Source organism: Sinohyriopsis cumingii, chromosome 17, assembly GCF_028554795.1.
Source record: "Sinohyriopsis cumingii isolate HCF-2022 chromosome 17, ASM2855479v2, whole genome shotgun sequence".
Lineage (NCBI taxonomy): Eukaryota > Metazoa > Mollusca > Bivalvia > Unionida > Unionidae > Sinohyriopsis > Sinohyriopsis cumingii.
Genome location: NC_142977.1, coordinates 61326114 through 61343431, shown reverse-complemented (window position 1 = coordinate 61343431; position 17318 = coordinate 61326114). Strand labels below are relative to the sequence as shown.

General features: G+C 36.7%; 1 protein-coding gene across 2 annotated transcripts; it reads right to left on the bottom strand.

Annotated features, from left to right (window-relative positions):
* Positions 1 to 987: 987 nt before the first annotated feature.
* Positions 988 to 17312, bottom strand: LOC149779071 (uncharacterized). 2 transcript variants are annotated; one of them, XM_089938554.1, is made up of 2 exons: positions 17057 to 17312; positions 988 to 2377 (listed from the first exon to the last, which is right to left on the bottom strand). In XM_089938554.1, the coding sequence occupies exons 1-2, from the start codon at positions 17064 to 17066 to the stop codon at positions 1365 to 1367; spliced, it is 1023 nt and encodes a 340-aa protein (XP_089794680.1). In that variant the 5' UTR covers positions 17067 to 17312; the 3' UTR covers positions 988 to 1364. The 2 variants fall into 2 exon arrangements, with proteins under 2 accessions (XP_089794680.1, XP_089794681.1); XM_089938555.1 differs by lacking the exon at positions 17057 to 17312 and adding an exon at positions 3737 to 3871.
* Positions 17313 to 17318: the final 6 nt, after the last annotated feature.

The window sequence follows — 17318 nt, the reverse complement described above, 5'->3', positions numbered from 1 at the left end:
ATTTACCTTTCCATTACAACGTGCGGCAATTTACCTTTCCATAAATACGTGCGGTAATTTATTATTTCATATTTACATGCTGCACTTTATTTTTCCATGATTAAGTGCAACGATTTATCTTCGCATTTTAAGACAGGATGGTCTAAATGCTACCAGTTTCATAACGTAACAAAAGCAGAGTATAAACAAGTAAATAAAAGTGACATACGTAACTATTCATGAAAGCTATTTTTGTTACATGTTTTGTTTGTTTATCGTTGAAACTTCTTTTACCATTTTGTAAAAAAAAAAACTGTCTAGTTGAAAAAGTTATTACTGGTGCATAATGGGAAGAAGTACAAGTTTTTCGAAGATGCCTTGCTTTACCTGTCTTTGGTCGACAATTTAGGGGATTTTTCACTCAAACGCTGACAAAAATGTATCGAATATTCTGGATGAGGGCGTCATAAAAATCTGAGCAAATCTCGCCCAAAACAATAAATAAAAACCCAGCGCGCATCAGGCTGGGAATAGTGTTGTCCTTTCAAAAACTAAATTGTCACTTCACTGAAATAATCATAGTTCGACCAAATCAAGTAAGCGAATGATTATGCTTGTATTATGGATTTAAAATATTTTTTTTATCTTACATCATGTTATGTACGTGTACATTAATTTAACCAAGAGACGTTCAAAAGGAAAGGTAAGTCTACCTTCTACAATTTTAAACCCAGAATAAATGACGTATCGTTTATCTATTCACTTTGTACTGTAAATATGATACGATATCATTGAATCTGTGGCGTAAGGTAAGTATGATACGATATGAGTGTATATCTGGTTTACATGTGTACTGTATGATGCGATATCAGTGTATATGTGGTGCTCATATGTCCTGTAAATATGTTACAATATTACTGTATATGTGGTGCGTATGTGTGCTGTAAATATATTATGATATTAGTGTATATGTGGAGGACACATATAAATATAAAGTAAATGAATATCCACAACGTTAAATATTTTATTTCAGCATCATTTATATACATATACGTGTATGTGATTGCATTCCTTTTCAGTCTTTTGACGGTCCATTGCTGAGACTATGTGTCTCTTGTTATATTTGTATTTTGTATCTAAACCTATATGAAATTGTATGAATGCATAAGTTGCTATAATAAAAGTTATACATAATTGCTACACTAGTTTAACAAATTATATTTAAATAACTTAGGAATCGTTATTTGTCACGGCCGTAGATTCCAAAGCTGTAGCACTGTCTCTCCATGTCACGAACGGTAACAATACCATTCCTTATTGCGAAGGAGTACACATACAATTTAAACAAAAAACCCCGTCATTTTTCTAAAACAGAATTACAATTGTCATTTGCAAAGGGCGGCCAAGATTCGACGTGGCGGGGTGTAGGAACGTCGCGCGTGCAGCACTTGTCGGTTATCAACCATGGCGATATCCCCTTTCTTCCACTTGAACGCAATGGTGTGCTTCTCGAATACTTCTCCCAGTTTCTTCATTGATTCCTCAGGCATCTGAGATCCATCGGGAAACGTTATGGCCTTCTGGGGATCATTTCGAACATCTTTCCAACCCTGATATGCTGCAATGATGGAATTAAACCACATCTTTTTGCCTGTGCGCGTGTCCTCTCTAATGGCAGGAAGAACTGCTGTGATGGTTTTCAGACATCCGTTCGGTAACCATTCGAAAGTAGTACCCTGATCTTTGCATTTTCTTTCTGCTTCTTCTTTATCCTGCGTTTGGTATGTAGATTTCCAACCTCTTCCAATTGGAGAGCTTGGGTCGTCTTCCTGCGGCATAATCCTGGTATACTGGACTCCGCTTTCCATCAATTTCTTCACGAAATTTTCATCACATTCGGCCATGCTCTTGTATATTTCGTTTGAAAGAACTAACGGAGTTTGTCCCCCTTCGGATGGTTCTATATCACAATGAAAAAATAATATCTTAGGATACGTTGGTACTTGTGCCATTTCATGGTGGAAAGGAATAAGTTGCTCTGGCGGTGCCTCGTTGGCTGTAAACACATTTCCTACCACGACCGTTCGAGGAGCTGCCCCTCCCACATATGGCAAGGGCTCGTATTCAAAGGCTTTTACAAAAGCGTCGAAATCTTCTGGGCAGGTTACGGGGAATTCCCGGAAAAGAATGGCGCCGTGTTCCAGAAGAAGGTCCTCAATAACATTTTTCTGATTTTTCATCCAAGCTACTGTGCTATCTATGCTCGAGAACTGGTTGTCCTTTTGGTCATCCTTGGGCACAAGTATAAGGGGAAAAAGCTTTTCGTTGAACACCTTCTGTTGTGGCGGCTCGAGAGTGAGCTCCCTTACAGGAAGGTCAGCGAGGATGGCAGTCATTCCTAGAAGATAAAAAATGACTTGGATAAGTTCAGCTTAATGTATCTTTTAGTCCATATAAGTCTGATCGGGACTTAATTTAATCCTTCTGCGAAGATTATATTTCAAAGTGGTATTTTTTTATGGCAATGAAATAATATTTTAAAACTATTTCCACCGCTTGATTTGCAGTATCCTAATTTAAGCTTCAACAACAAACCAATGTGTGATGTAGGGACACGGGAAAATATTTAATAATATACGTCCCATGCACACTCGTGACAGGACATACAATTATCCACAGATCGCTAAACTACGACTGAATACAATACTAAGACAACACTGAGGTTGGCAGATAAAGTAGTGGACGAGAACAAAGAAAACACATAAGACAACCAACAATCGGAAGATGGCGAAACGTATATAGGTGTGTATCTAAAATGAAAGACAGACTGCATAAATATCACACGTTAAACTGAACAATTTCGATCTTCAACCACATTACGCACAATGAACAGGTAAACAAAATATATAAGTTACTTAAATAGTGCTGGTTTCAACATTTTTTAAATTTCTTCAAAAGACTCTAAGCATGAGTTTTACTCTCTTTATGAGACTTGATTCTGAATTCAGTTTTTTGTGTTCAGTGCGTTTCGAAACAAAGTGAATAAAATAGGTGCATCTGTCTCAACGGAACAAAAGCTGCACCTGTGTTTTAGTCGTGTGATTGGTGTGTGAGAGATTTGGATTTTTAACGTAGCGACAACAGTTTTTCAGTTTACAGTGATCTGTAGCACTCACGCTTCATGCCGGAGGCATGTAGCGTCGTGTGCAATTTAGTCCCATTATCCTGCCACCAGGTAAACCAGTCCTAGCACTAATCTATTAATGCTGATAACCAAGCAAGGCAATTACTAGTACCATTTTAAAAAAATAAGTCTTTGGTATGACTCGGCCAGGGTTCAAACCCCCGACCTCCCACATCCAAGTCAGACGCTCTAACTCTTTGACCACCGGAGCGGTCCAGTCGTAAGCTTAACTTACTTATCATTTATATAAAAATAATGCCTTTAGTACTTTACCTGCTCTCCCGTTTACCGTTTGCACGGTATAGTCTTTAGCGTAATATCTCTCTCTCTCTCTTTATATATATATATATATATATATATATATATATATATATATATATATATATATATATATATATATATATATATATATGTATGTATGTAATATATATATATATATATATATATATATATATATATATATATATATATATATATGTATATGTATGTGTGTGTGTGTGTGTATGTGTGTGTTGCCTTTGAAATTGATAATCCCGCCTCATCCCCCAAGAAAACAACAGACGAATCGCTTACCTGGTCCACACAATATTTCTCCAAATTTTCAGTGTTCAATAAAGGATACGTAATTCAGCTGATTGAGAAATGTGGAAGACCTATTAAATGACTGTCACACGATTCAAGTTTATCTCGGTATGATTGCCGAAGGACTGATAACCTTTTAATCGTGTATAAGTTATCTACCAATCAGATTCGGGTACAGAACTCTCCTTGTATGTATGTATGTATGTATGTATGTATATATATATATATATATATATATATATATATATATATATATATATATATATATATATATACCTGGCTGTTCCAATGTGCGTGTATATTTTTTATGGAAACATGTATTATATCATACGGACAAAGTTATATAATGTTCGAATAAACCAAAATGTTTCCAACTATCGAAATGAGATGATGAAAGAATACGTTGAGCTAAAAGGTTTTAAACTTTGTCATGAACTACTCCGAAACACAGATATAATCAGGGCCGGCCTTAGGAAACGCAGTACTGAATTTGGATCATTTTGGCGGGGCCCTCTGGACTCACGTGAAAATAAACTTTTAAACAAATTTTACATGATACTGAACTTAACATTTTCTTCCATCGCTTTAAAATTACCTTCTCTCTATTGATTTATTTTTAAAAATTACTAATGTGCAGGGCCCCTGTGATCACGGGGCCCGATTGGGCCAAATAGGTCAAATCGGCCTTAGGCCGGCCCTGGATATAATACCCGTATGGACAAAAATTGGCAATGAATTTTTGCACACGGTAGGCCAAACGTGGCGACCATCATATTTAATAGAGGAAGACCCTGAGAAGACTCGAGGAAGAACCACTGACCGACGGGAAACTACTTGTAATTTTTCTCAGATACCTGCATTGTCCAGCCGAGACTCGAACAGACGCAACAGAGCTGAGATGTGAGTGATATATCAAGGCGAACTCCTTAGACTATTCGGTCATCCGTGGGATCCATTTTACCATTAGTTGTTACAAATGATCTGATTTTCAAGCGCCAATAAGGCGTTCATTAGGTCGTACAAGAGCGTTCTATGCCGTATTGATCGCATGTAGCAGATGAATCTGAGCCGTCTTTATCACATGCAGCAGATGGATCTGGACCGTCTTTATCACATGCAGCAGATGAATCTGGGCCGTCTTTATCACATGCAGCAGATGGATCTGGGCCGTCTTTATCACATACAGCAGATGGATCCGGGCCGTCTTGATGAATGGAAGCAAATTAATCGTCTTCATTGCATGCAGCAGATGGATCTGGACTGTTTTTATCACATGCAGCAGATGGATCTGGACCGTCTTTATCACATGCAGCAGATGGATCTGGACCGTCTTTATCACATGCAGCAGATGGATCTGGACCGTCTTTATCACATGCAGCAGATGGATCTGGGCCGTCATTATCACATGCAACAGATGAATCTGGGCCGTCTTCATCGCATGCAGCAGATGAATCTGGGCGTCGTGCAATATCTATGGGACAAGTCGAGGAGAAACTTTGTGAGAGATCTACGATTTCGAAGAAATTAAAATTTATCCAAGAATGAAGAGGGATCAACATATTAGAGATGAAAGAGCCGAAATCAATCTAGTTTAAACATGTTGTTTAATATATTTTGTTTCTATGGCTTTTCAGTGAACATAATGAGATCTAGAGAGAAAATATTTGAGTTTAAGCGTGCAACTTAGTTGAAGAGATCACGTATTCACGAAACTTTCTGAACTTTCGTGCTCACTCAAACTCAAAAGTAACTTTATCATCGGTCTTAGATTTTCTAACTTCTTGCAAAATAAAATAAACATATTTAAGATATTGGTATCCAGATTTATTATTTTCTTTATTGTATGCCTCCAATTTTGAGTTTAAGTGCTATACACAAATCCATCCAGAGAACTCAAATGCCACCCAAAGATATTTATTTGGGAGTGGGTGTGGTTTGGTAGGGGTATAAATCCCCAACATTTAGATATTTGAATTGCTCCATTTCACTAATGCTGACAATCTGCTACGTTTTTAGAACTTTAATTTTTTTTTAACCTTTAATCGCCATCATATCGCCATTGCTATCATGGCTTGACGTGAAACCCTCATACACACATGCAAAAAATGTTTAAGACAAAGATAACGATTTATCCAATTTGTGTTTTCGTTTGGAAAACCAACTAGCTCCACGTATGATGTACTGAGTGCAAATCCAGTGTTTTTAAGAGCAATCATGGTTTGTTTGTTGTTCTGCAGCACAGCAACACATGTTTGTTCTCGCTCTGAGGCAATTGGAGTAAAGTGCCTTGCCAGATAACACGCCAAGTAGTCGACACGGACTTATCTGATGGTAGAAATCGAACCTGCATATTTCAACTGAGAGTACGAAACTATAACAAAGTTACAAAATGCTTGTGATTTAGACCAACCACTTCAAAAGTAGTTGTTTATTCTCAGCAGTTTTACCAAACGTCCATAACACAAAATTTAAAAATCAGACACGCCTTGCAGAAATTAAAATTCATGAATTTTACTCAAGAAATTAGATCTAAATGAACAAGTCTTAGATGTCAACGTTTTTATTTTAATTCTTGACTTCGCGGTATTCAGTTCAATGTTTGTGCTCAATATCTATTAAATCATCGATTGACTGGTGTTAGTGACAGATACATACATTAAAGATTTGATCGTGATGAGGCAATTGAAGTAAAGACTCTTGCATTGAGACACAGCGGTCGACCGGGCGTAGTAGGAGGCCGAATTCAAACCCGCCTTAGTGCTAGACATTCCTATAAACTGCCACACTGCAGAAATCGTAGCGATATGACGGAAAAATTGTTAAATCTACGTTCAAAATTCAAATCACACACACACACACACACACACACACTAAACTCGCTAAATATACTTGGAGGGTGAGGACGCAACACAACACAAATTTCTTGGCCAACCACACTATTCTTTCTTTCTTTCATTCATGTAGGCTTGACTAGCATATGAATCAAAGGAAGGTGAGCTTGGGGCGGGATGGTTTGTTTTTGGCGGTTACATTATGTAATTGGTCATTTTGCATGGAAATCAGTGTAGGAATGTGATTTAACACAAAAGATGCTCACAGTTGTTAACAGCAAATAATTATATACCTGCATTGTGCGATTCTCTAAATTTCAGGAGTGTAGACAGTATTAAAGATACTGTATGAATGTACTTCACGCTGAATTCATTCAAGCGCAGTAACTGTTCGAAAACTTATTGCACACCTGCAAATAGTGCATGTACATGTAAAGTCTAAGAAGATTGCAGAAACAGAGTAAGAGATACAGGCATAACATTCAATTATTTTACAAAGTCGCTGAACCATGGAAAGCAGGTTACAGTAACCCATTTTACATCCATTTATAGAACATGAAAGATGAGTTTTCATATACAGTGTTATGGCTGCAGAGCTTATCGTGTTCTGCTGAGTGTAGGGACTCGAGGTGACAAAATTTATCAAGCACAAAAAAACAGATAACGGAGGCCAACTTTTGGTATGATTTAGTTACCTTTTTGAAATGCAACCATCACCAACAGAAGTTTTGTGAGTGAACATGAAATATGGTCCAAGTTGTGGATGATATTACTAATGAATTACTAAATGTACAAGATTGAAACGTAGATCACGCTGACTTACTTTATGTAAAGTGGAAGTATTCTTCATGTAATTGTTGCACACACTTATTTAGACCTACATTTGGCATGGTTTCGCAAAGCATCATGCCTCTCGTGTTTTCTTAAAATGTTTTTCATTTGGGGGAGGGGGGAGGGGATCGGTGGGGTGATCGCAACTTTAGATAACCTTTTGTCAGGCAATTACACACGACGGATGTGCCTCCATCTAGCGTCAAGTAACGAAGTGCAGTGATAATCCAATTTCGGGATACAAAACGGCCTTGTATATATGACATAGTGGTTTCGTAGGTAGATACTGTACAATAACATAACCTCGAGAGTACAGGTTAATGGAATCATGACAGATAAATTTGAACTCCAAAGATCAGTGAGGCAAGGATGCCCACTATCTATGCTATTATACGTAACAGCAATTGAAATGCTAAGCATCAGCATAAAACTCAACAAAGAAATAGTTGGTATAAAAGTTCCAAACTTACAAGATTATGTGAAAATGCTACAACATGCAGACGATTGCACAAACTTTATAGAAAATCCAAATTCTTTTAAACACCTACTTAAGGAATTTTAAAAATTTGGCAAAGCTTCAGGATCACAAATTAACCAAGATAAAACAGAGATATTAGAAATAGGCAACTGGCGCGGTATACACTCAATCTTACCAGCACATTTGTTTTAAAATACAGTAAAAGCACTAGGTGTATACTTTGGATTAAATAAAGAAAAAGAAAACTGTAAGAAAATGGAAAATGAAATAAAAAGAAATGCTGATATCTGGGCACTAACGCCACTATGCACAATGGAACGAGCCCAAGTGGCTAAAACATATATGTACGCAAATCTAAATTATATCATGAAATCTGCTGACATTAATAACCTAACATTAAATAATATAGATAACCAGATTATTAAATACATATGGAATTTTAAAATGCACTATATCAACAAAGAAACGTTATATAGGGCCAAAGAAAGGGGGGGGGGGATAGGAATACCTAGCCCCATACTTTTAAAAGTAACAAATATTTTAAATAGGTTCAAAAGAATAAATGCAGACCCCAAATTACCATGGGAGGGAATATACATCTACTGGTTTGGTTTTACATTACGGAATAGGGAAGATATATATATATAAACAACCATCTTACAAAATTACTTGAATGTCCTAGAAAATTTAAAAGTATGAAAGATCTATTATTTAAGTATAGGGATAAAAAAGAACTATGGGAGACGGATGAGAAAATGACTTACACGTGGATAAGAGAAGAAATAACGGGAAAATTATTATGCAAAATAGAAAGGGAACATTTATATATTAATTGGAAAAGAGCATGAGGGCACTGGTTGAAACTAGGCTCCCTAAAAATTCAAAGCCTCTGCTTCAAATACATGCATGATGCGTGGTTGATGGGAGAGGCGGCAGCGAGACGGCATATGGTCAGAGTACCGCCTAAATGTCCGCTGTGTAAAAAAGGCCCCTATACTAAAACACATACATTGCTACAATGTCCACAAACAAAAGAAAACAGAAAAAGTAATATCGGGAAAAAAATGACACATACAAACATCAAAACATACTGTATTTAGATGGAAATTTCAACAAACAAACATTATACAAAGTAACCAGCTTTATAGTCTCAACCATAAAATTGTGTGGACCAGTTATAATAACAAAATTAAAAAATTTTTTTTAAAAAAATGAAACTTTCCAACCATAAGGGAAAGTACGGATAAGGACATTATGGGGCTAAGTCACATGGCGCTACGCGAAGTGAACAGTCTGGAAAAAGAACCCTTATGGTCTGGACCCCTTATACAATTTTACAATATACATTCCTTTATTACCCTATCCTACATAGTATCTATCAAATTACTTTACTAACATTAATACAGATCTTTACTGTACACACGATCCTGAAAGGGAGACAACTTTATTATTTATTTTGGCTATTCGGCATAAATTTTCAATACAAGACGGACCTGCTCGAGATGGGAGACATACAAAAATAAAGAAAGTATAAACCTCACCTTGAGCACAGTCTGAATGTTAATTTTATACGAGAGAGTGGAACTCTTTAATACACACATACGAACCAATAAGGTTTTAAAGGTTAGCATATAAAAAACACTCTCCGCAAAATTCAAAAATTTTTTAAAGAACACTCCCGGTGTACGGATAAACACGGGAGAAGATAAGACAACAGGGTTTTTGATTTGACATATATTGCTGTCCCAACATGAAAACGAAAATAGCACTCAAAACATATAGCACACACATATAGCAAGCATGGGACATAGGTGACCCTAGCAAGGTCGACCAATAAAACTAGGGAAAAGACTCCGAGAGGATAATAAAAATCACTCTCGGACGATCAACCCTATAAACACACTAGGAAAAAATTTAGAAATACCCCACTCAAAATTTCTAAACAAAAAGTTTTAAAAAACCTTTAAAAACAACACAAGCAACACACCTTCGGGGGAAACAAAAACACATAAAAACCTTTTAAAGCTTTTGGCTAAGTGGGGGGGGGGCATCTGTCTGGTGCCCCCCCCCCCCCCCAAAAAAAGTAGGTAGATATGATTATGGTGCAATCTCCACATTATAAATCAAAACACCAATTTAGTTTATCATCACAAGTCAATATATTCAGTATTTATTACATTATTTGTTTCTAGGGTACTGCCTCTAAAATATTTATTCAACCTTCATTTACTTACGTATATTAAAATATGTCAAAGGAACCATCAAATGTGTGCGTATTGGTGTAATTTTTTTTTAATTTTTTTAAAAAAAATTTCAAATGAAGGAAACCAGAAAACACCGACCTTGGATGGGCAGGCACACAGCTGTTCACGTAAATAAAATGGAAAATGACCATGGGTCTGCATATGTGCAGTCTAACGGATTACCTGAACTCTGGATAAAAAAAAAAAAAATACTAATGACTGATTCTGGATTTGAACATGACCTAACGTAAAGATAAACCATCAGGGCGCCCGCAGAAATAGTAGTAATACTTTGTGTGTGGGGGAGCTAACATGTAGTGGTCAGCTATTAAGTTTTGCGGATGTAAGCCAAGTGTATATAGGTAAAATCGCGGGGGTGGGGGTGTGTGCTCACCCACTCCCACTCCCTTTGCTTCTATGTGCGGGAGCCCATGTTAATCACTCAATATCAAATTATGTGTATTTTCAGCTACAATTATTTTCTCGCGTAGCTGATTCCATTCGTCTCTTCTAAGAACCTTGGCAGAAGAAAGCAATATCTCTTTCTTCTATAATTCCAGTTGACTAAAATAGCATCGAGTTCACCGGTATCAACCTGGCATCTCAAAAGCGACTAGAAATGTGTTCATACATTATGGATACCCCGCGAATATGCATTTAGACGGCTCAGTTCTAAGTCAAACGGGGACATAACTCAGTTATATCTTGCCAGGAAATATCACTTTGCGCCGTAGTCACTAAATAAGTGAACCTGCTATCTGGCGATTTATTATCCAACTTTGGATATTATCTCTACGCCAATCAACTCTGAGCTCACATATCCATTTTAAGAGCAACACATTTAGCTCCAAACACATGGCCTCATTACTTTGTTAATTTTAATGATTTACTGAAATCAATCTTATACACCTCTTGAAAGTAATTAGGCATAATTCTTTCAAATAGTTGTTGTTGTTGTTGTTGTGGGGTTTAACGCCATTTTTCAGCACACGATAGGCTATATATACATGGCGGCCAGTATTAATGGTGGAGGAAGAACCCGGGAAAACCCCAGCAAGAACCACCGACCCACGAGAAGCTACTGGCAAGCTTTCTCACATACCCACATTGGCTGAATCTGAGACTCGAACCGGTGACAGGTGAGATGGCAGTGATCCGTAACGGAGAGCGCTTTAGACCACACGGTCACTAGGGGCCCCCTCTTTCAAAAAGAGGCGTGTTAATGCGGGTTTTTCTAAAGCGTAAATTTTCCGATCCTTATTAGAGCACTTCCGTTGTCAAATCTTCATTTTCGGAATTGCGTAGTTTTGCGCGTTGTACGCTCTTCAATTTCGGAAGCAGTAAATCTTGTTTGTAGTTCGCAATCTCATAATGCCTAGATAGAAGTGATCGGTTTTCAAAAGAAACTGGAACTTGTGAAGTTTGAGAAAATATTAAATCAAGAATCTCATTGACCTGGCTGTCCTTAATATAAATCCATCTATGCAATTTGGTGTTTGGGTTTATATCCATGAGGTCCTTAATGTTCTAAAGAGTAGAATTGGAAAGTCAAATGTCAGCCAAACAGGGTGGACATATTGTAAAAGGTTGCCATATAAAGGTGAAAATAGAACTTGACTGGGATCTTTTGAATATGAAGTCTTATAACAAACTTGATTTAAATAAATGAGGTCGTTCAGAAGTTACTGAGCAGAAAGAAAGTGAAGGGCAGCCAAAAATCTCAATGTTAACAGTGTTACTTTTTTCCTGGTCGCACGCGATGGTACATTTTCTTGTTGTTGTTGGGCTTAACGCCATTTTTCAGCAAACGATAGGCTATACATAGCGGCAAGTATTAATGGTGGCGTAAAAACATGGGAAAACCCCGGGAAGAACCACCAACCCACCTGAAGCTACTGGCAAGCTTTCTCACATACCCACATTGGCCGAATCCTAGGCTCGAACCCAGGTAGACAGAGGTAAGATGGCAGTGATCCGTAACGGAGAGCGCGTACATTTTGTAATTAATCCGGAAAAATCGGCACGCTTTATAAAATATGTTGCTGACCCCAAGCAGATGGGGGTGCGGTGAGAGAAATCTTCGGTATTTTTTTTTAACACCTGACAAACAGTTTGGATTTTGTTTAAGATACGAAGATGTTTTACCATTGCATCAACGTGAAACTGACTAGGACGATGTTATTTTGGTGGTGGTTTGGCTCGTGAGAGAATATTGGGTTCAAGAGGCTCGAATGAGAACGAGAGATAACAATCTCTCTTGTGGTTTTGGTTCGGGCTTGGCTTGAAAACCTTTATGAGATTGTCAGTTTGAAATTATATATATCAAAAACGGGTGAATACACCGTTTTCTTCCCCCACAGTTAGATCGAGCGCGAATGAATCAGTCTTTGTACAAAACAATTTAGTAATGCTTAATAATCCGTATAATGCTTATTATAATTTTAAATTTGAAAACAAAATTCAAACCGATTTGCAAAGCTACAGAACTAGCTCTGTCAGAAAAAATCAGAAGAAATCAGACGTATTTGTTTTATATTTCGGGGTCTCCAAAAACGTGGAATTTTAATGACTCTTTAATAATGGTATAATTCGTACGACCAGTTTACAATTGTAGAGGTTATCACCCCCTCAAAAGAGGACCAATTGGCAGAGGGGCTTCAGACGTTTTGGACCATAATTACGCTAGTCAGAGATCTTCCTATACGGTCCAACTGACTATATAGATAGACAGCCCGTGCATTTAGATATCAAAACACGTACAGTACGAAGACATGTCTGTAGGTGGTTTCATTTTCGAAACTTTTAAATACTGGTAACAATATGTTCTCACTTGTCTCGTGGTTAGTATCAGCTTTCCCATAAACAGATGAGCACTTTTGGGAACATTTCAGAGAAATGACGTTTGTGAGCGTGCACAGAGATAGTCAGACATAGTGCCGCATGCTTATTTAAAAAGGTTATACGTGCATTTATCTATGAGGGGATGCATAGTTTGACAACTTTTCAGTATGTGGTGTCTTATACACTTTTTTTAAAAAAATGACTATAATCACTATAGCTAGAGATGGTCATACTGTTCAGCATGATTATTTAGATAGCATGTGCATTTATCAGGGCCGGGTTATCCATAGGGAAAAGTGGGCAACGTGATTTCACAGGCAGTGTTGTTAATAGTACTGTAACCATATCCGTGGACAAGGCAGGATAGCTATGGGCCCCTATGTTGGTTGTGCCCAGGGCCCCCAAATGCCCTAATCCTTCAATTTTACGAAAAGACCGATGTCGCATACATACCTATATCTATCAATACATACATACGTAATAAGGAGTACCTGGTCTATATAGACGCGGAATTAATATACCTTTCAATAAACAGCTGCTGTTCTTACAATGCAAAACAAGGATTGAAAATACAGTCATTTGATTACGGGGAATTGTATACCCACTTGATCTGGGTCAATCTGAGCACAAATCAGAAGAATGGACCCAACGATACAGCGGGGTTAACGGTAATACTTTCTTAAGAGTTAATTGTTATCTTAACGAGCTATGATTGGTTTGAATGTACGCAGAAGTACTACACTTTAATTAATTAACTGCTGAAATTAAAATTATTAAGAGTAAATATTGGCATAAGTTTTTTAATTCAAGGGTAAAGAATGACTGATGTTACACACCTACCTACGTTTCTCACAGGATTCTAGTTTTAAAATACCTAAATAGAATATTTCGTTTTATATACTGTTTTGTAGGATTAGTTTTCGGTTTTGATATGTAGAGAAAAGGAATAAAACAATGTGTCTAATTTGAAGGATTTAAGATTTGACGCACCATACATTTCTACAAAAAGACCGATGTGGCATATGAAAATACGTAAGTTTTCTGAGGTAAATATATTTTGAATACCTATATACACTATCTCGTTTTATATACTGCTTCATAGGATTTATTCTATATTTTAATCTACGAGAAAAGGAATAAAACAATAATTTAGTATGAAAGATTTGCTATTTGACACAGGTTGCATTTATACCAAAAGACCGATGATGTCGCATACATACCTGCATAAATAAATACCTACCTACATAATAAGGAGTAGTTGGTTTAAATAAACAGTATATATATATATATATATATATATATATATATATATATATATATATATATATATATATATATATATATATATATTCGTCTGCCCTTTTGATATGAATGCATTCTATTCCAGATTACCGGCAACTGGAAAATTGCATCACTGGTGCTTTAACGTGCCTTTCCCACTGCTTTTATGTTCGTGTGTGTGTGTGTGTGTGTGTGTGTGTGTGTCAGAGAGAGAGAGAGAGATTTCAGCAGCACGATCGTAATCTCAATTATTCAGTTTCCTGACGATTTTGAACTTGCTTATGTACAAGAGCAATATTATACTCCATTATCAATTACCAGTTATACCTCTGAATAAATAATTCCTAGTTTTAATTGATATCCACTATCGCAAAAACGACATGTCTTTGCAGTGTTATTTACATGTTAATTAAAATTACTTCGGCAAGGTCATGTCAGCTGACACCTGTCCGAAGGCAATTCTTCAGATCAGATCAAATTAGTGAAGCTCCCAAAAGGAAAATGAGGCTACTCATAGGAGTAGTGTGAAAATGGTACTGTGTAATGAAAGAAATGCCTGGCGCTTACTCGTGTATGTTTCTCAACCAGTGACACTTTTTTTTCCTCGCGGACAAAAGTGTCAGATCAATTCAAAGTAGCAATTATCATGAGCAAAAATCAAGTAAAGATCAAACCAAGTGTCTCCTAACCACAGGAAGTGTACACGAAATGAATGATTCAGGGTAAGGTTATTTATTGGGAATGGAGAGGTCTTTGTACTCGCAAAGAAAATAACACATCATACTAAACGGTCAGTTTTGGGGATTTAACGTAAAAGGATACAAATACTGTGAATATTTCAATATAAACTACGTATTGTTGAAACAGAAGACGTAAGGTATGTATTTTGTAAAATAGTTTTTGTATACGATTTTATCACTGTTTCATGTTGTTTTTTGTGACAAAAGTTTCAGCTAAACAGGCTGCAAGGTAGAAATAAGACAACTAAGGGCTGATATCTCTCTAATATCGTGGCATATTTCATTTTGATCACGAGGTGCAAAATGAAAAATGCCATGGAATACGTATGCCTTTGTCATGATTATTAGTTTTCTAACTTGTATATTCTAAAAGATACATATGTAGTCAAATTTAAACAGCACATATTACTAGTTCATGTTGGTGTAGTGTACACATACGTAGTCAAATTTAAACAGCACATATTACTAGTTCATGTTGCTTTAGTGTACATAATTACATCTGACTCACTTTAATTTCATACTGACTACCATGTACGTATTTTACAATCTTTATCAATTTTTGTCCCTTATTTTTTTTTGGTACACGATCTCATCCCCAGAATGATAATTATATTTATTACACTTTATGTTTAGTACTTTGATATTCCTATTTTGTATGTACATATGCAGATTAGATTTAAGATTTATGTGACATAAGAGTAGAATGGAGTGAATGGCAAGCAGAAACTTGCATTTGCATCCACGACTGTCCTACTGTTAATGAAGGAACGTATCGCAGAGACGCAGCAAGTACCCCAAGTTCGAGTAGAGCGTCACTTTTGACCCAGCGGGCAATATTCGTGCAATTCGTACATTTCGAAGCCGCTAACTTCAGTTTCGTGTAACGCAGAAAAATTAATGATAGCTTGATGACTGAAAATATATCACATGCGTAAAACTGGTCATAGATTATGTCAGCGTGCCTTCAAAGACAGAAATAGCAGCAGGAGACCATGGAACGAAGTGTTTGGAAGTTACTTCCCTCGTCAATTTGTAGTATGATAGATAGGGTTCTAAATCACATGACTGTAGGACAGAAAGTCACAAAACAATAAGTCACTGAAAAAATCACACTAATTATTTTTATTGGAGTCATGAAAAAGACGTAGGTCAACAAGTCACACTATCAGTTATTTAATTTTGAATTGTTTTTACTACATTAATTCGGGCCATGATTTTCACACTCCTTTTACCTAATTCCTTTATTACAATTTTTAATATTGTCTTTATGCTTTTATGCTAAAGTATTAAATTTTACATTCATTGATGCAGTATATGAAATATTTGTATTGTGTTCATTTATGTGATTTGTAGTATATTAACATATTTTATTTATTTATTTGTCACTTTGAATCTAGTTTTTATAAACTTGTAAAGTTTTACCTGCTAAATTCTTGTCAAAAACACTACTTCTTACGTACAGCATAATTGGATGAAGAGGGACCAGGCATTTGATTGTAACATGCATATCCTGTGACCTTGTTCACATTTCTTAAAGAAGCAAACCGTGTCGCCAGTTACTACATTCTTATCAACATCACCCCTTCCTGCATGTTACACCTGCTCTAAGAAACAATCCAGACTTTCAATTGCTAAATTATTGTCACAACCACTAATTTCTCTCTAACAGAAATGCTCCCGGGGGCCCCGAGTGGCCGAGTGGTCTAAAGCGCTCACCGTTACGGATCACTGCCATCTCACCTCTGTCTGCGTGAGTTCGAGTCTCAGGCTCGGCTAACGTGGGTACGCGAGAAAGCCTGCCAGTAGCTTCTCGTGGGTCGGTGGTTCTTCCCGGGGTTTTCCAGGGTTCTTCCTCCACCAATTATACTGGCCGCCATGTATAGCCTATCTTGTGCTGAAAAATGGCGTTAAACCATACAACAACAACAACAACAACAGAAATGCTCCCAATTTTGTGTCAATAATGTTTAATCATAATTATTAATGTAACAATTCTGTAGCATTAAAAGTTTTCAAATATCATTTTGACTTACACTTTATTATAAGAATAACGCAATGAATTGTACCTTTTGGCATCTGTGTTGTTGAGACTCTCTGTCCAATGTGCTTTTGGGACTTTTTTTTGTCCTGAGGCTTTTGTCCGTTTACATTGTGACAGAACGGGTCAATGAGTAGTCAGAGGTAATTTTATCACATGGTTTGATTTTTTTCCTTCAGGTTATTACTTTTCTACACACAATAAGCTTGAGTCATATATATACTCTTAGTACATTAAATGACACATTTGTGGGTAAAATAACGAAAAGTTCATGTCTGGCCTTGAGTGCT